Raw genomic sequence first — 20835 nt, 5'->3', positions numbered from 1 at the left:
GTCTATGGGACATTCTGTCTATTAGTATTACGGCTGGTCATAGACCCAGCCGCAATACTAATATATAGCAGTGACAGGCCGGGGAGCCTCATTAGGCTTCCGGCTGTCACCCGAACAGGTCGGCTCTTGCGATATCGCCGCGCAGGAGCCGGCCTGCAACTTCACAGGTACGGGGCCGGTGGGGACCGGCCCCGGGGGAGAAGGGGCCACCGATACTGACCCGGCATCCGCTGTACTAGAGAGGCGGATGCCGGCGAGGGATAGACGCCAGCACAGGTGCCGGGGCCTGAGACATCGCTCCTCTGCCCTGCCTGAAGCCAGCGGCGGGGGGACGGAGGAGCGGAATAGCATCGCCGCTGCCGCTGCTGGCTTCATGCAGGGCAGAGGAGCGCAGCGATGTCTCAGGCCCCGGCGTCTATCACTTGCCGGCTTCCGCCTCTCTATTAGAGCGGATGCCAGGCGCCACATTCAGACTATAAGACGCACCCTTCTTTTCCCCCCAAATTTTGGGGAAAAAAAGTGCGTCTTATAGTCCGAAAAATACGGTATCTTCCTATCCACAGGACTGAGATACTGTGAAGTTTGGTGGTGTTTTGCTTAGGCCCCCACTGATCAAGAGAACAGGGAATTTTTGTTCTCCTTCCTGAAGGAAGTGGTGGTCAGGAAGCACTCACACTTCACCATTCATTTCTATTTGAGTTCCGGAGTCAGCTGAGTTAGAATGCTCGGTGCTCCCATTGAAATGGGAGTCCTTCATGCAGGCTTTATCTTCTGTTACAAAAGTAAACAAACATAACAGAAGCTAGCTTCATGTGGTTTACATTACTGTCAATGGGGACTAACGCAGAATCAGTCTGTGACCGTTCTCTGCAACAGTTTAATGTCCGTTACTGTCATCCTGTGATGGAAGACAGCAAGGGTAGTGTGAGCGCCCCCTAAGTGAATAGCACCACATAATATAAACAAGGGATATGGTATTGACCATTTGTTAACCACTTCCAGACCGCCCATAGAGTATATACGTCCGGGAAGTGGTTGCCTAGTTCTGACAGGACGTACCTGTAACTTCAGCCAGAGCTCCCAGAGAGAAGACAGGGCAGATTTATTACCTCCCCTGCCTTCTCGATCGCTGTGTATACAGCGCTCAATGAGCGCTGTATACACAGCTATGGGCGCAGCCATAATTCAGCTGCCCTCTGACCCGGCGGACACGTGATCCGCTGGGAGCAGAGTCTTACCAGTGCTGCTGGGTCCTACAGGACCCCAGATCAGCTCAGTAAGCTGTATATACAGTGTGCAGGAGGCTGGATTCCTCCTGTATCTGAGGTTAAATGTAGCAGCCCCAGTTATAGGAGAAATCAGCCTCCAGTACAAAAAAATAAGTGATCAGATGTCCCCAAAGGTCTCTTATTACCTTATGGGGACACAATCTGAAAAAAAAAAAAAATATATATAATAAAAAAGTTTTAAAAAAATGTAAATAAAATAATAATAAAAAATAAATAAATAATACGCTAATAAAACGCCGTTATTAAAGGTTATAGCCCCACCCTCGACGACACCATACAAAATAAAAATTACCGTAACGGAGAGGAAAAACTATATTATAAGGTTTTTCAGTGACACTTTGTGTTATTAAATAAAAAAATAAAAAAAATTGAAAACCAGACACAATTTCCCTCCTATTTTGTTTATATTTTCCCAGATATAAAAAAAAATTAAAACTCATTCGAAAATAAAGATAACATAAAAATAAAGCCCTATGTGTCCCCGAAAAAAGACGCAAAAATTAGTTGACTGAGACATACGGGAAAAATGTTACAGCCCTCAAAACCGCACATAATAATATAATAATACATTTTATACAAAATAAACCTAAAATGTGTCTGGTCCTGGACCACAAATTGGCCTGGTACTGAAGTGGTTAAAGAGGTTGTCCAGGCATTCTTTTTAATGCCTGAACAACCAGGGGAGGTAAAAAAATAACAACAGAACAACCATACCTGTGCTTCATGCTCTGGTGTTCTTCCGTTGCATCCCGGTCCTTCTGCTCCGGTGTCTTCTCAGAGTGAAACTGTTCACTCACTGTGACGTCATGGATCCCTTCTGCTGAAGCCGCTGATTGGCCTCAGCAGTCACGTGACCATTGAGGCCAATCAGTGGCCTCAGCAGACTTCAGGAAGAGACTTGTGATGTCACAGGTAGTGACATTATGTGCCCTTTGCTGAGGCCGCTGATTGGCCTCAACAGTCACATGTGGCTGGGACTTCCACCACACGTCAGCACGGGACCGAGAAGACCGGACCATGCAACGAGGCATCAGAGCACCGTGGAAAGGTGAATGTAAATTTATTTTTATTTTTTTTTACTGCCCCCGGCCTGTTTAAAATTTAAATGGGTTGTCCATTTTTGCTTGGATAACCCCTTTAAGTTGTTGTTGTATGTTGCCTGCAACAGCATGACTGTGAAAAACTTACTTTGAATCCAGAGTTTCAGGTCTGCTTGTGCTCTAAGGGGAGTCTATCACCTTGAAGTGCTTTCTGTGACTATTGAATTAAGTAGATTTTGTAAGAGAAGTTACAAAAGCTGTTTTGTTTTTATTTGTTTGTGTTATTGTTTTTTTGTTTTTTTTTTACCACATTATAGAATAGCAATACCCATAATGCTTTGTAAGTCCTGAAAGGAACAATCTATGCTAACATTTCCTCTCTTGAATGATTACAGACAATGCAATATTATTACAGACTATTAAAGAGTAATATTCACATTCTTAAGGTGCTACATATTAGTGTATTTAATGGTACACTGAATTTTTTGTTTTGCTGTCTTTGCACAGGTGGGCCTCTTGGATCTGGAACTGAACCAGTTGACGAAGGCATTATTTCTGGCTCTGGTGGCTCTCTCTGTCGTAATGGTAACCTTGCAAGGGTTTGTTGGCCCATGGTATCGCTACCTGTTCCGGTTCCTCTTGTTATTTTCCTACATCATTCCGATAAGGTATATTTGTAGAGAAGAAAAACAGGGATGTCTAATTTCACTGAATGTTGCATTTTTGATATATATACTTGGCTCACATTGTGAAGGAAATTGATCTTATCAGGAAGCTGAGTGAGAAAGTGCCAGCAAATCTGCTGATTCCTGAAGGATCGCACTGCAGAAAGCAATACTGTTGTATTTCTGTGCATTGTTCATTTTACTAGACTAGTCAGGATATCTAATACACGGTCTAATGTTAGTGTATTTATAAGCTGATGTTAACATTGCAGTATAAAATACTGTTAATGTGTATCTCAATGTCAAAGATATAGTGCTGCTGTATCAAGCCAACAATAAATGTATATGGATCATCTGAAATGGTGAAATAGTATTGTGAATTTAATCTGACTGAAGTTGTTTCCTAGGTTAGAGCTATACCTAAAGTAAAAATAAAAAAAACACTTGTTTCATCACTTGAAATGTACTGAACACCTTGAAAATCTCTTCAAAATCGCTGCAAGTAAAGTGAGTAGCGATATAGCTAAAAGGGGTTTTCCCATGATCGTAACTACACTCACCGGCCACTTTATTAGGTACACCATGCTAGTAACGGGTTGGACCCCCTTTTGCCTTCAGAACTGCCTCAATTCTTCGTGGCATAGATTCAACAAGGTGCTGGAAGCATTCCTCAGAGATTTTGGTCCATATTGACATGATGGCATCACACAGTTGCCGCAGATTTGTCGGCTGCACATCCATCATGCGAATCTCCCGTTCCACCACATCCCAAAGATGCTCTATTGGATTGAGATCTGGTGACTGTGGAGGCCATTGGAGTACAGTGAACTCATTGTCATGTTGAAGAAACCAGTCTGAGATGATTCCAGCTTTATGACATGGCGCATTATCCTGCTGAAAGTAGCCATCAGATGTTGGGTACATTGTGGTCATAAAGGGATGGACATGGTCAGCAACAATACTCAGGTAGGCTTTGGCGTTGCAACGATGCTCAATTGGTACCAAGGGGCCCAAAGAGTGCCAAGAAAATATTCCCCACACCATGACACCACCACCACCAGCCTGAACCGTTGATACAAGGCAGGATGGATCCATGCTTTCATGTTGTTGACGCCAAATTCTGACCCTACCATCCGAATGTCGCAGCAGAAATCGAGACTCATCAGACCAGGCAACGTTTTTCCAATCTTCAATTGTCTAATTTCGATGAGCTTGTGCAAATTGTAGCCTCAGTTTCCTGTTCTTAGCTGAAAGGAGTGGCACCCGGTGTGGTCTTCTGCTGCTGTAGCCTATCTGCCTCAAAGTTCGACGTACTGTGCGTTCAGAGATGCTCTTTTGGCTACCTTGGTTGTAACGGGTGGCTATTTGAGTCACTGTTGCCTTTCTATCAGCTCGAACCAGTCTGGCCATTCTCCTCTGACCTCTGGCATCAACAACGCATTTCCGCCCACAGAACTGCCGCTCACTGGATGTTTTTTCTTTTTCGGACCATTCTCTGTAAACCCTAGAGATGGTTGTGCGTGAAAATCCCAGTAGATCAGCAGTTTCTGAAATACTCAGACCAGCCCTTCTGGCACCAACAACCATGCCACGTTCAAAGGCACTCAAATCACCTTTCTTCCCCATACTGATGCTCGGTTTGAACTGCAGGTGATTGTCTTGACCATGTCTACATGCCTAAATGCACTGAGTTGCCGCCATGTGATTGGCTGATTAGAAATTAAGTGTTAACGAGCAGTTGGACAGGTATACCTAATAAAGTGGCCGGTGAGTGTATATTTACATTTGTAGACAATTAAAAATGTAATTAAATTTTTTTAAAAAAATGTTACAGATTTTATCTATCTTAGGGTCTGTTCACATGGCGGAAAATGAAGAGGAGTTCTCTTAATTTTTCGCCGCATTCTAGCCATGACGGGATGCAGTGCATCAGCATTCTGTCGCAGCATCCCGCTCCTGATTAGACCCAGATGAATGGACCCAATCAGGAGGTAGTCTTGAGCTGCAGTCTCCCTGGCTGAACAAGCCGCGGAATCCATGGCACGATCGAGCAGGATGCTTCTTTTTTTTCCACATCCTGCTATGATCTCTGCCTCCCAACAATGGGAAGCAGATTCCAGAAGGAAGCTGCACCGGATTCGTGGGCAAAATCCACATCCAAATCTGCAGCGAATTCCTCCTTGTGAACAGGTTCTGAGAATCTGTTTTAATTTGTATACATCAATAAATGTAGGAACTTTCTTTGGTCTTGCATTGTCAAAAAAAAAAAAAAAATCAGCCATGATTTCCATTATTGTGACTGTGTTATCATTTTATGCATACACTATCTGTGCCTAATAACCTGTTCACAAGAATTTGTGGCTGTGAGTCTCAGACCATAGAAAGTTTCCACATTCATGGTCGTATTCATTGCCATCTGATAAAGACAGCAGACTGTCACTGCTAAGACGGTTAGAGAAACTCTTTAAAACTCAGAATAAAATTTTAATTATTTATGTTTGCAAAAAATTTTACCTTTAAATTGTCTATAAATTTAACCCATTCCCAACATCGAATGTAATAGTGCAGATAGGTCTTTAAACATGGCAGACACTGAAGCAGAATGGCCATCATAGCTGCCAGGTCTTGGGAGCTCTATTGCTATTGCCCACAATTAAAGTTCACTCTGATTACTGGCATTGCTTTATGTTATTAGCCCCTAAATTTCCCTACCGCCCCTGTACATTTGCCTTTGAGGACAGATCCCACACGTGAAGATCACGGGTGCCATACTGTTCCCATTACAGCTGGGAGCTCTATGACAAGCTATCAAAAGACTGCAGGTTCAAGTCCCCTAGGGGAACGAATAAAACCGTTAATAAATAGAAGTTCTTAAAAAATAAATAAAAGATGTATACGTTCAAATCACGTTCAATTCAAATTTTAAATAAAAATAAATAAACAAAAACTTAAATTGTGCATCTCCGCGTCTAAAAATGCCAGACCTGCAAAAATAATTTTCCCATACAGCAAACACCATAGTGGGGAAAAAAAATTCAGAAGATCTGAACTGTTGTTTATTCGCCATTTCGCCTCCCATAAAATTTAAATAAAAATTGATCAAAGCACTGGCCTTGCAAAAAGATGCCCCATATATGAAAATATAAAAAAGTTATGGGTGTCAGAATATGGCGACTCCAAATTAAAAAAATAAAATAAAGGTTTTGGATTATTTGAATGTGCTAAAACGTAACAAAAACATAAATTTGGTATCATTTCAACTCACGGAATACAGGTAGCATGCATTTGTGTGATTATCTTATGGGTATGTCAAACAATGCATAAATGCAATTTTTCTTTAATTCTACCCCATTCAGAATTTTTTTTTCCAGCTTCCCTGTACAGAATATTAAATGGTACCATTACAAAGTACAATTTGTCTCACAAAAATTAACCCTCATATGGCTCTGTGAATATGAAATTGTAAAAAGTTATGGCTTTTGGAAGCTGTGCGTAAAAAAATGAAAAATGGCTCTGGCAGAAAGGAGTTAAATATGCTTATGTTCATGGGAAAACCCTTTTAAACTATTATTTAAAACTAGATTTTGGATGACCGTAATGCAGCTGTCCACTCATTGATGGAATTGTTAGTAACAAGAAATCCCACGAACAAACTGCTCCATAGTATCCAGTATGGCTGATCTTCTTTTTGGTATGCAGCCTTTTCATGACCTAAGTTGACTTTTTCGGGTGACAAAAATCTAATGTGTATGGCTAGCTTTAAACTTTGCTGGAATTAGATATTTGATGATAAATTTAAGAGATTTCCAAATAACTTTTATGTTACACAATTCCGTTAAAAAGTAGCTCTAAAACTGCTGTAAAATTCTGGCACGTAGTATTTAAAAGAAATGACTAGACAGTCACTCGATTGTGGCGACTTTACAGCGATTTTCAAGCAACTTAATGTGTTTCCTATGGACAGCAATGTCACAATAAGATTTTGTAGTGAGAAAAAAAGTCTTGGTGCCTTTCTCAAATATACATATAGAAAAGCCAGTCATTTTCTTTTTGTTGTTTATTCATATTCTTATTAACCTGAATGAGACTGAGCTTATAGTAACTCCCCCAGCTGTTACAACGTATATGAAGCTGTGCTGGTTCTGGCATAGCGCAGCGGCAGCACAGCTGATCAGTGGGGGTATGGTACATTGACAACCCACCAATCTACTATACATAATCTATCTGAAGGATAACTTTTTTTATTTTTCAGCTGACTTTTGCAGGATAAATTGTATTTCACAATGGCGGAATTTATTGTTTATTGCATTTGGAAGCTTGAAAAATTTCGGAATGTGGTGAAATTGGGAAAAAACAGCAGTAGTATAATGTTCCCCATGTGTTTTATCTGTGTGCCTGTATTTACTTCAACACTTGGGTCGGTGCGTGCCCTGACCCAACTTATAAGAAGCAGGCTGCTTCTAATGCAACTTGAGAATTTATTGCGAAGAGCAAATAGGCAAATAACTGACAGGGGACAACAATGTTACTGAATGCAATGGGTCAGATTTAGGAACCTGCCTAAAAGAAAACTGTCCTGCATGACCTGTATCATCCGATCACAGCACAACGTTCATTTATGAAGAGCACAGATAGATATGGTGACTGTGCTGAGGTTGCTATGGGTAAGGGCGGGTTCACACCAGCGCCCAGTCTCTGTTTTGCAGGTTTCCGTTTCCTGCCCGAGAAACTGGACAGGAGACGGAAACCTGCACAGGCAGTTTGCAAAACCAATCATTTCAATGGGTTTAGAAAGTGTCCGACCGTGAGTGCCCGTGAGCGTTTTGTGCTCGCCACAGCGAAACTGTTTTTTTTTTAACCGGACACAAAGTCGGACATGCAGGACTTTGTGTCCGGTTAAAAAAAAACCCAAAAAACGATTTCGCCGCAGAGAGCACAAAACGCTCAAGGGCGCTCACAGCCGGACACTGTCTGCCAGGAAACCTAAAAGCGGAGGTCGGGGCGCAGATGTGAATCCGGCCTAACCAGGTTTTCTTTTAGACACTTTCAGAAATTCTGCCCCAGCGTGTGAAAACACCCATTAGAAATTTTAAGGAAAATAAGTAGTTTCTCTTTTGTTTGTCAGTTTGCGAGTAAACTTGGACATGGGGAAAGCAGCATATGGCTGGATGATTATGAGAGACGAGAATATACCCGGCACAGTGGTGAGAACCAGCACCATTCCAGAAGAGCTGGGGCGCTTAGTCTATTTGCTTACAGACAAAACCGGTAATTCTTACCTTCCCCATCATGTCATGTATTGTTTCTGCTGATGTAGCACAATTTTAGCATATGATAATGATTTCCTGGAGCAATTTGGTATAATATTTAACCAGAGATTACTAAACCCTTAGAGAAATCGACAAGTACGTTTTATTTGTCTAATACTCGATAACCTAGATGTAGCTACATACAGAAACATGCTGGATCAGGCTTTTAACAATATTGTTGTACATCCAAATTCATGTACATCAGTGTTACCTAACACATTTATTCACTTTTAGCTGCATCAGCATGGAGGCTACATTAGTCATCTATTATTCAGTTGTGGTAACCATTTCATGAATTTGGATGTATTTGTCTCGAATATGTAACATGATTATGAAAGCAAATATGATATATTTTACATTCCTTATCACACATCACAATAATCATTTCTACTGTTATTCATCTATTACTTACATAACTTTACCTACTCTTAAATACATATTGTTAACTTGGTGGTTGTATTTATCATCTTCCTTTATTTTAGAGCACCAATAACCAGGGTATACATAAAATACACAAGGCTTTAAATACCTACATATATAAACCTTAAATTGATATTACCATGGCATGTAATTGTCAATTTGAATTTTGCGATAACTGTAACACAAGGAAATAAGGACAAGTACAATAAACATCATCTTAGGCCTGGTTCACAGCTGCGTTGGGTATTCTGTTCGGGGAGTCCGATAGGGGACCCCCATCCCCCTCCTGAACTGAATACCGAACACATTAAAAAGTGGTGAGCAAAGAAAGCACACGGACCCCATAACCTATAATGGGGTCCATGTGTTTTCCGCGCGGTGCCTGCACGAATCATACGAACAGAAAAGTGCTGCTTGAAGTACTTTTCTCTCCACATGATTCGTGCAGATAAGACATGGAGTCCATTATATTCTCTGTGATCCGTGTGCTTTCATTGCTCACTGCTTGTCAATGCGCTCTGTATTCCATTTGGGGGTCTCCAAGCAGCCTCCCCAAACGCAAATGGGAACCAGGCCTTACTGAGTGACAAGACAAGTACGAAGAAAGAGAGGACCCCGCTAACATTGGCTTACTGTTTACGATGTGTTTGTGGAATTTTGTTTTAAACTTTCAATTGTTTAACCTTTTTTTTTTTTTTTTTTTTTTTTTATAAAACTTATATTATGGATATTTTTCATAGTTTGTGTGTTGTGTTGTTATAGTGTTGTACAGAAATAACAGTACACCTGTGAGAAAATACATAATGTTATCCAAATGTTGCCCAATTTTAATTCCATTGAACCAAAGTTATATACATACACATACAAAATAGTCATCTGATTGTCATTTACATGCCACAAGCCAAAACAAAACACTGTCTACAACAGGGGTGCTAACACTTTGTCAGCATGTGAGCTACTTTTTAACATGCCCAAGTCGAAAGATCTACCCACTTCTTGTGGGCGGGGCCCAGGTGGGGCTGTGGGCGGGGCCGGGGCAGGCCTGTAGGCGGTGTGGGATGTGTCTGTGGGCGGGGAAGGGGCGGATCGTGAGAGCAGGAGACAGCGGCCGCCCAGGGATCCCCGCTATCTGCTTGTTCACAGCGCAGGCTGAGAGTTATCTCTGGACACTGGCAGGCTGGGGCTGCGGCAGCCCCGCCTGACAGTGTCCGTAGATGACTCTCAGCCTGCGCTGTGAACAAGCAGCACCCCGGCCCCCTCCATCCCTAAGAGTGGCCTGCAAGTGTCCGGAGTTCTTGTTCACAGCGCAGGCTGAGAGTCGACTCTCAGCCTGCACTGTGAACAAGCAGACACCGGGGATCCCTGGCTGCATCCCGCGATCGACCCATACATCCATTGCGACCGGTAGATTGCGATCGACGTATTGGGCACCCCTGGTCTACAAAAATAAAATAGCGACAACTGCTAGTTAAAATTAAAGGATTTGTCGGACAGGATTTATTTATTTTTTTAATCCAAGGGGCTCAGTGGGTTGAAAAATAAATGAATCAAGAATTACTTGCTTAAGTGACTAGTAGTTAACAAAATTCTGGGAGATTTGAGCACAGCCTTGTACCGCACACAAACTGCCCAGTTTGGGGGCTATTTTTATGCAAATCCCTGCCCCCTTTGTAATAGGCCATACCGCCTTCCCTTCCATTTCCTGGGATTGTTAGTAACTATGAATTTAGTGCCTACCAATATTTATTTGAAATAATTTCTCTTTTCCAGAATAAATCTTGGAGACTAAGCCGTTTTAATCTTTTGCGTTTCAGAGATAACAGAGACCCCTCAGGCCTTTGTTTATTAATTTCTCCCCTCCACTAGTACCAGACTTCTTTATGGGGCACATTAGAACTGAAAGGTTATGGTAATGGGTACATGTGTTTCCAGCCCTTCTACAAGTTATCACTACAAGTCCCATACTCTCAGTGCACGTACTGTAATGAAGCATGATCTATGACTATGGTATAACCTTTTGTTTCCAAGCGTAGAGTACAGCTCGTCAGTAAAGGCTTAGATTTAGAGAAAGCATTTGGAAAGATCTCTGTCCTGTCCATTCATATACTTGTACTTTGTAGTCACATTTTGCAGTTGCACCTCTAGTGAGCACTTTTTTGAGGTAATGAAAAGGAAAAATGTATGCACCCCTCTCCTCACTGACAGGCACAGATGACCATATTGGGGTGTGCCAGTGACAGGCAGCCAATAAAATGACTTCCCAAAAAAATACAATGTTCTGGACCTTCTTGATAAAGTGCTGGTTATTACTATCATGTATGTATTAAGTAGCACAGACTCGTGCTGTCAAGTGGTCATGAAAGAAGAAATAAAAAAAATCTTTCTGAATTTATAAGAAATAATGTAATTTTTGTGTTAAATGAAATCACCCGGTAAAACATCGTCTGGACTGAAAGTTTTCAGCTTTGGCAAATGATTAAGAATTAGTTTTTGCTTCTGTGGAGCATTACATTTCTTCTATAATTGCAAGGTAGCCCTTTGTATGATTGCAAATTGGGATTGTGCTTCATCAATAAGCTTTTTGACATGGAGCGTCCATCACAGCGGTTGTCTCATTTACCACTGCAGAATGGAGAACGAAGTATCTCAATAATTGCATTATAGTTTCCTTATTGTAGGACAAGAAAGCAACATGGTATAATTAGGTTTGATTGGAGCGCATGTTTCCGGTAAGATCTGAAATTAATGATGTTGCTATAGTGACACATCTGTGGCCAGCAGTGCGTGAGACTTAAAGTAATTCATTCGACAAGAGAAGACATCTGTTAACTACAAAGATGCAGAGCATATTGACACTGACCAGAAATACTTGATGTTATGTGATAAATGAACAAATGATGCCGAAACAGGAGGACAGATAATTTGTAGTTAATCTGCGGGGAAAACTTTAATCTTCTTACTGGTTGCATTTGATAATGCCATTGTTTAAAGCACAATGCAGTCAGGAACTCATAAATTGTAGAATCTGACTCCAGATATATCCTATAGAAACTAACATGGAATCAAGATGAAACACTTTAACACTGTTTGCTTTGGATGGTCCCTTGTAGCAGATGTCTCTGGTGAATAGGTAGCAACTTTCCATTATTTCCAGGGACAGATCAGCGATTTAAAATTTGCCCTTGCTAGGATTTCAGCCTGCTGTTGAGTGCTCTATTATATATATTTTTTATTTATTTATTTTTTTTTTTATTTTTTTTTTTTTATTTTTTTTCTTTTTTATGTAGATTGTGAGCCCCATATAGGGATCACAATGTACTTTTTTTTCTCTCCTATCAGTATGTCTTTGTAGAATGGGAGGAAATCCATGCAAACACGAGGAGAACATACAAACTCCTTGCAGATTCGAACCCAGAACTCCACTACTGCAAGGCTGCAGTGCTAACTACTGATCCACCGTGTTGCCCCCTATACTATATATATATTATAATTATACTGTATGCATTATGATATTCTGCATTATTGCATCATCTTCTACCATATTTGCCCCTCATTTTAACAGATGACCGCTTAGAAGTCTTGGAAAGTTGCTATAAGAAAAAACCCTGTGGAAGCTGTAAAGTCAAACATATTGGTTCTCTCCCAGCTTTCCTAGAGGCAGATATAACTTAGATGTGGTTGACTAATTGTTGGTGTCACTGCGACAGTTGATTTCACTACAGTTGCAGCTGATTGATGAGACTTAAATGGTCACTAACTTTCCAGTTAACTTAGTCTCATTTAATAGAGCATGTGATTCTGGACCAAAATACACTCACCGGCCACTTTATTAGGTACACCTGTCCAACTGCTCGTTAACACTTAATTTCTAATCAGCCAATCACATGGCGGCAACTCAGTGCATTTAGGCATGTAGACATGGTCAAGACAATCTCCTGCAGTTCAAACCGAGCATCAGTATGGGGAAGAAAGGTGATTTGAGTGCCTTTGAACGTGGCATGGTTGTTGGTGCCAGAAGGGCTGGTCTGAGTATTTCAGAAACTGCTGATCTACTGGGATTTTCACGCACAACCATCTCTAGGGTTTACAGAGAATGGTCCGAAAAAGAAAAAACATCCAGTGAGCGGCAGTTCTGTGGGCGGAAATGCGTTGTTGATGCCAGAGGTCAGAGGAGAATGGCCAGACTGGTTCGAGCTGATAGAAAGGCAACAGTGACTCAAATAGCCACCCGTTACAACCAAGGTAGCCAGAAGAGCATCTCTGAACGCACAGTACGTCAAACTTTGAGGCAGATGGGCTACAGCAGCAGAAGACCACACCGGGTGCCACTCCTTTCAGCTAAGAACAGGAAACTGAGGCTACAATTTGCACAAGCTCATCGAAATTGGACAATTGAAGATTGGAAAAACGTTGCCTGGTCTGATGAGTCTCGATTTCTGCTGCGACATTCGGATGGTAGGGTCAGAATTTGGCGTCAACAACATGAAAGCATGGATCCATCCTGCCTTGTATCAATGGTTCAGGCTGGTGGTGGTGGTGTCATGGCATGGGGAATATTTTCTTGGCACTCTTTGGGCCCCTTGGTACCAATTGAGCATCGTTGCAACGCCAAAGCCTACCTGAGTATTGTTGCTGACCATGTCCATCCCTTTATGACCACAATGTACCCAACATCTGATGGCTACTTTCAGCAGGATAATGCGCCATGTCATAAAGCTGGAATCATCTCAGACTGGTTTCTTGAACATGACAATGAGTTCACTGTACTCCAATGGCCTCCACAGTCACCAGATCTCAATCCAATAGAGCATCTTTGGGATGTGGTGGAACGGGAGATTCGCATCATGGATGTGCAGCCGACAAATCTGCGGCAACTGTGTGATGCCATCTTGTCAATATGGACCAAAATCTCTGAGGAATGCTTCCAGCACCTTGTTGAATCTATGCCACGAAGAATTGAAGCAGTTCTGAAGGCAAAAGGGGGTCCAACCCGTTACTAGCATGGTGTACCTAATAAAGTGGCCGGTGAGTGTATAGTGTACTTTATTTAAGAATGTTGCTGTATTCTGCCTGAAAAAACCCTCTAAAGTTCCCGCTATTCGGTTTCTCTCTTCTTGATAATTTGCTGTTCACTCCCTGTTTCTAGGGAACCTCTGAAATTAGCAGGCACAACACTGGAACACAGTGAGTGTAGAGAGAAGGGGCAGGACTTCTTACACACCCTGCTTATACACTACTCAGAGGAGCCTACAACTTCTCACAGCCCCAGGAGCTCTTCTTGAATGAATGAAAGGAGAGTCTTTGTACTTTTGTATACTTCTGAATAGCTTTTTTTGTTATGGCTAATGCTGATTAGGGTTTTTAATCACAGTCAGCAAGCAGCTATCCTTATTGTTCCAAGATTTCTCTTTTTCTATGTCGGGGATCTTCTCTTCTGTGTTGTATACGCCTCCTGACAGAAATGCAAATATTCTGAATCCATTATGAGGCGATTATCAGTAGAAAAACTGATAGGTACACCATGTATGAAGGGTTAGGCTGCCTTCACACGGAGTAACGGCGGGCTCAATTTGAACTTCTTTTTACAGGTGTAGAACTCTGAGGGTCAAGTTAACGTTGCATTCACGTGGTGTTTTTTTTTTCTATGAGTGCATACGCAGCGTTTTTTGGTCGCGCATATGCAGCGTTTTTTGGTCGCGTACACGCTCGCGTTTTTTAACGGAGCGTGTACGCGAGCAAAAAATGCCGTGTATGCGCTCATAGTAAAAAAAACGCTGCGTGAATGCAACGTTAACGTGACCCTCGGAGTTCTACGCCTGTAAAAAGAAGCATAAATTGAGCCTGCCGTTACTCCGTGTGAAGGCAGACTTATACCGTCATAGAACAGACTTCCCAGCAAGACCCTGCAAATATTTCAACTTTTGATGAAAACTCTGCTTCCCCTTAAAGAGGACCATTCACGTCCTCATTGATGTGTAGTATTTTATATGCCACTAGAAGCTGAATTCAGCTTTCCTGGTATATGCCCCAGTGGTGGAGATATCACTGACTTTAATTTTGTTACCAGTATCCCTCCACTGTCAGAAAAATCTTTGCTGGGCTGTAAGGAACGCTGCCCCTTGACCATACAAATCTATAGAAGAATACTACCAATGGGGAGTTCCTCACAGCCCAGCGATAATGCTAGGCTGTAAGGTCCGCCTTTCTGACAGTGGGGAGATATCTGTGCCGAAAGTAACAGCGCCATTATCTCCAGCAGTGGGGCAAATGCTATAAAATAAATAGGAAGAAAAAATTATACATATATTTTTTTTTTTGTTGGGAGGGGGGGCAGGGAGATTTTAAGGAGGATGTAAAGGGTATTTTTTGTTTATATAAGGTTTTTAAATTATAGATACCATAGGATATGACAAACAAGTCCAGCCATAGTGTGATATCAGTGTGCATCTGGCTTCTTAAAGCCACACAGATCCCAGTGAGGAGCCAATCTTCTAATATTCCATTCTCAGTGAAGAGGTTACATTACAGTTGCCTTCTGTCCCCTTTGAAATGAATGACCAAATCTATTTGTCCACTACATTCTCCTTCTGGTTAGACTAAAATAAATCAAAGAAAATTAAAATAAATCTTCCAGAGATAGCCCCCCCCCCCTTGTCACGGTTACAGGCCTCGGCTTAAGTAGGACCAGCGTTATATAACAGAAGTAGTATTGTCTAATACTAAATGGCAGCATAAACCCTTGACGTAGTCATTTATGGTAGAAGAGCGTATATTAAATTTATAAGGAGATCTTGGCGATGAAGAATAGAAGAATAATGTAGTCTTAAAATTAGTGTAAGTTATTTTTGTATATACAGCACGAGCCCATCTAAGATTAAACTAACATGTTATCTCTTCTTTTAATTCACTTTACAAATATGAAGAGAACTGTCTGGAATTGGTGTGGCAAAGTTATAGGCTCAATATTCCAAATTTTTTCACTTTAATAACAAAAAAACCCAAAAGCTTTCCTTCTAAACTCCTAGTATTTTTTCAATTTATGTTAAAGAAGACCTGTTACTATTCCTGTCTGTTTAAGCAAATACTTGTGTCCACCACGAAATAACATTTCCGAAACATTCTTCCAATTACTTTAATGGATTGACAGCTAGGTGTTACTATTTCTCTTGTCAAAGGATTGTGTCCCTGCACAGTGTGACACTATCAGTATTAATTGGACAGTGTAAGAGTATGCCTTGATACACTCGGTATTGGTACCACCCAGTTGTAGATTCATTCATAAATTTTTAGCAATACATTTCTACTGACATAATGTAGAAGACATGAAATTTGCTCCAGAATTGTTATGATATGAGCAATACAATTATATATTAAGACATACCAGGAGACAAGCTCACCGGCCTTCTTTCTGTCTCCATGCCTATGAATTTTAGCATTACAGGTTAATATTTTAATCCACAATATGGGGATGGAAATATTACTAATATGGAGATGATTAGAAATTTTTCATAGCAGACACCCAAAAAATGTCCATAGGCAAAAAAACCCCCACAACCACTGGATTCATCCTCTTCGACCCCCCCCCCCTTTCCATGGTTCACCTCATGACCTTTTAATTTAGCAGTCAGATCTCACTCAGCGCTGGTCTTGTATGGGGATGAGTATGGCAGCTACTAACTGTCCTACTCCACAATGATCCCTGCACTTTTAAGTCCCTTGCATGAGAAAAGCATGTTACAAATGTTTTTTTCATTGTCCTCCCTCCCTCCCTCCCCTGAACATCTTATCTCAAATATGAGAGCCCATTAGCCAGTCTGCAGCCTGCTCTGGTGACAAGGCCTCGAGGAGCAGCTACCTCAATGACCTTCACCTAATTGAAGAGCTGATTTCATGATGTAGAAACCAGACCTACTGAATCAGGCTACATTAATATTCTAATGTCTGGCACCTACTGTATTGTAATTGCTATGTATCCCATAATCTCTCTGCCCCATCAGGTGCAAACCATAGATGGAATGAGAGAGCCTCACAGGCGCTTCAGCCTAACAGTGGGCAGCATGACGTCAACAGGAGGAGTGAAAGGCAGCATGTCAAGCTGATTTCATTTATTAATACATTTATTTTAGTTACTTTCGTCCAATTGTATTTCCCAGTTGTGAATCTTTTTGAAATTTATTTTAAGGGTTTACAAAATATTTTAGCATTTAGGTGTTCTCTAGCAATCTCTTAAACTTTTCTTGCTTGCACACTATAGCATATTAAAATGGAAAGAGAAAACATGACTTGAAAAATCTCACTTCCCGTAATGCTTGCTACTGCTGTTCTAATATAGTCATACTTCCATAACAGTGCATTCTCAGCTGGATAAAGGCATACACACTTTGTCTTAGAAGACCATTTCTGCTATCATGTACCTGGATTTGTCTCTGATCCCATTTGTAGATACGTTCACACAAAGTCTTATTTCCTAGGATTAACCTTGAACCAGCAGTAATCTCACTTCAGAGAATAACAGATTTGTAAAGTCTACACTTCTCGCTATGAACAAGCCGTACTTTGGCGGCCTGTATTCCCTTTTTTTTGCTTTTTACTCTAAGTTGAAGCTCTTTTCAATATCATCTTGCTCCCTTCATTTACATATAATAAAAATATTGCATTTATTTCCTTTAAATTTCTGCAAGAAATGTTCATACATAAAAGCAGCAAGAGAATACATGATGTTATGGCAGGGGATATCCAAACATAAAACCTATACGTTTGTCCCTCAGTTATTCAAGTTTAGGTGCTTATTTGCTCCTTGCACTCTGCTCTTACAGATAACAAGTGCAATAACTGTAAGCAAATGCTGTACAGTAGAAAAACATGTACATTAGTGTTTTTTGCATTAACAGTTTTTCAGGCTTATGGTAAAACAGTAAATCTACATGGCAGAAACTTGTCTACATCATAATTTAATATTGGATATGTATATAGAAAATCAATAGCGGTATTAATAAAGAGAAGTCTGCTGCATACAGTAATTGTTATTCTTTGAGATTTCTCTGTAGACTCACACAAAATCATATAAAAAAATAATAAATTTATTGATATGCAATAAGAACATGCAAAACAAAATGGGGGTTGTTCATTCCCTCTTGGGTTGGTACCCTATGACTTTGAATATTGTTACTTGCATTTTAAGTACTCTGCGATTTAGCAGTTTTTCCATGATGCGGCCACCCTCTGACCCGGCGGTCACCTGATCTGCCGGGCTCAGTGTCTTACAAGAGCTGCTGGGTCCTACAGGACCCAGATCAGCTCTGTAAGTGTAAAGAACAGTGTGCAGGAGGCTGGATTCCTTCTGCAACTGAGGCTAAATTTAGCAGCCTCAGTAATAGGGGAAATCAGCCTCCCTAACAAAAAAAGTGATCAGATATCCCCAATGACCTTATGGGGACACAATCTGAAAAAAAAAATAAAAATAAAATATTTTAAAAAAATAAATAAAATAATACGCTAATAAAACGTCGTTATTAAAGGTTATAGCCCCACATCCGACAACACCATACGAAATAAAAATTACCGTAACGGAGAGGAAAAATTATTTTATAAAGTTTTTCAGTAGCACTTTGTGTTATTAAATAAAAATAATAATAAAGTGAAAACCAGACACAATTTCCCTCCTATTATGTTTATATTTTCCTGGATATAAAAAAAATTAAAACCCATTCGAAAATAAAAACAACATAAAAATAAAGCCCTATGTGTCCCCGAAAAAAGACACAAAAATTAGTTGAATGAGACATACGAGAATAATGTTACAGCCCTCAAAACCGCACATACAAAATAAACCTAAAATGTGTCTGGTCCTGGACCACAAATTGGCCCGGTACTGAAGTGGTTAAAGGCATAACGCTATGTGGTATCAACTGTAGACTACGGGACCGGCCGCAAGGAACGAAGAAGGGCTGAACCTGATTGTGAGCATGTGAAGTAGGGTCAAAAGTGTACTATAAGGCCTAAACAGTGTCAAAGGCGTAATTTTGTCATTAATTAAAGTAAGAAAATATTCCAGTCTACTCGAAGGTGTTGTTAAGAATTATAAAAAAAACATGGCTGCTTATTTTAAAAGTAAAACCTTACATTGGTTGTGGTATTGCAGCTCGCTTGATTCGCTATTCCATATTTACTAAGTGATATAAACAGTACACAAACTCTACTCTGGAAATTATCAATTGTCATTTCTAGCATTTAGGAATCTAGGAATAGTTGGCGAAAGAAGAGAAAGTTTGGCATGTACACAACCGTAGCCACTTTCAGTATATTATCCACAATTATGAATCTGTAATTGGAGATCTTATGTGGACCTATTAATTTCTATGACCCCATATAAACATCCACAATTTTTACAGATCAGTGTGTGAACAGTAGAGGTCACCTGCAAAATATGGAGCAGATCCTGTACATATTTGCATCACAGTCACCCATACATGTCTTTGTGCAGATTCATAATTACAGATGACATACTGATGCAATGTGGACATTTTTTATGGAATATGGATTCATTTTTGCAAACAGTAAAAACATACTATAGGTGTGTTCAGGCATTGATTAAATTTGACCACTTTGTGTAAACTTACCTGTATACTCCTAGCAAACACTGCGCAGCAATTTCCATACACAGTTCAGTTGGTATGTATTAGCTATTTTAATATTTAGAGATTTGCCTTATAAACACAACCTCTTTATAAATTGAAGGCAACAATATAACACATGGATGTGCCATATCAGCCAGAGTCAGAGTAACAATCACCTGTAGGCTTTAGCTCTTTTCACAGAATTTTCCTCTGCAGACTTTCTGCTTCAATTACACCTATAGGGAAACTGCCTGCGTTTCCTTTGGTATAATTGACATGCAACGACTTCCAAAACTGTCGAACATGAACATGCCTTTTTTGTCAAAGTTCTATCTTGTTGCCGAGAATATCACCTTTTAATTTGTATGCAGATGAGCTGTTTAGTGCACCAGGGTCGTGACTGAATCTGTTAGAGCATCCGCTTTCACATCCGATTGTTGCCTATTGCCACTTTTTAACATAAAGGTTGACAGGTCCTATTGTGGATCGACCAGTGTCAAAAAGGGGTGCTCCTGCAGACTTAGCCATACCTTTGGTGTATTGAACAGCTCAATAGCATACTGATTTTAATGTAATTTTCTGGACTGCCAGATTGTACTTTGACACAAAAAACGTAGGTTCACTATATGATAAAGCACCTGCAATAGTGATTATGATGGTAACAGGTTTACTTTAGTTCAGCAAATGACAGATCAGGTCTCGGCTGTCTTGATGGGTGTGAACGTGACCAAGAAGAGGAGACACCGAGAAACTGCTCCATGTGCCTTAAAAGGATTCTATCATTAGAATCCCTTTTTAAGCTAAACCCACGTCAGAATAGCTTTAAGAAAGGCTATTCTTCCCCTACCTTTAGATGTCTTCTCCGCGCCGCTGTTCCTTAGATATCCCGGTTTTCGTCCATATGCTAATTAGTTTTCTTGCAGCACTGGGGGAGTCCCCAGTGCTACGAGAAAACTCTCCAGTACCATCTTCTTCTTGTTCGCCTCCTCCACCGCTTCTTCCTTGTCCCATCACATCTTCTTCAAAAAGCACCGACTGCACATGTCCATCGCCATTTTCTTGTGGCCGAACGGGAAAGATCACAGGAAAATGGCCAACAGACATGCGCAGTGGGCGCAGTTGGTCATTTTCCTGTGGCCGAACAGGAAAGAAGAGGCTGAGACGACAAACAAGAAGGCGGCACTGAATAGTTTTCTCACAGCACAGGGGACACCCCAGTGCTGCAAGAAAAGTAATTAGCATATGGACAAAAACCGGGTTATCTAAGGAACGGCGGTATGGAGAACACATCTAAAGGTAGGGGAAGAATAGCCTTTCTTAAGGCTATTCCAACGTGGGTTTATCTTAAAACGGGATTCTAATGATAGAATCCCTTTAATTTTTAGGTTTGAAGTGGAGTTAGGCTGTATTCATGCCACTTATGTACCACATGCCAGAAATATGTAAATTTCTACTTCAGTACAATAATTATTGATATAAAATGACCTAAAGTGAAA

General features: G+C 40.7%; 1 protein-coding gene across 2 annotated transcripts in view; it reads left to right on the top strand.

The window, feature by feature from the left end:
- The window catches only part of ATP9B (ATPase phospholipid transporting 9B (putative)), a 249056-nt gene that overhangs the window by 160886 nt on the left and 67335 nt on the right, over positions 1–20835 (top strand). For both annotated transcript variants that reach the window (XM_075270907.1, XM_075270906.1), the window contains exons 12-13: positions 2837–2997; positions 8120–8262. In XM_075270907.1, coding sequence (XP_075127008.1) covers positions 2837–2997; positions 8120–8262 — 304 coding nt within the window. The remainder of the gene's footprint in view (positions 1–2836; positions 2998–8119; positions 8263–20835) is intronic.

The sequence above is a fragment of the Leptodactylus fuscus genome, chromosome 4 (genome assembly GCF_031893055.1).
Source record: "Leptodactylus fuscus isolate aLepFus1 chromosome 4, aLepFus1.hap2, whole genome shotgun sequence".
Classification (NCBI taxonomy): domain Eukaryota; kingdom Metazoa; phylum Chordata; class Amphibia; order Anura; family Leptodactylidae; genus Leptodactylus; species Leptodactylus fuscus.
This window is presented reverse-complemented; position numbering and strand designations above follow the sequence as displayed.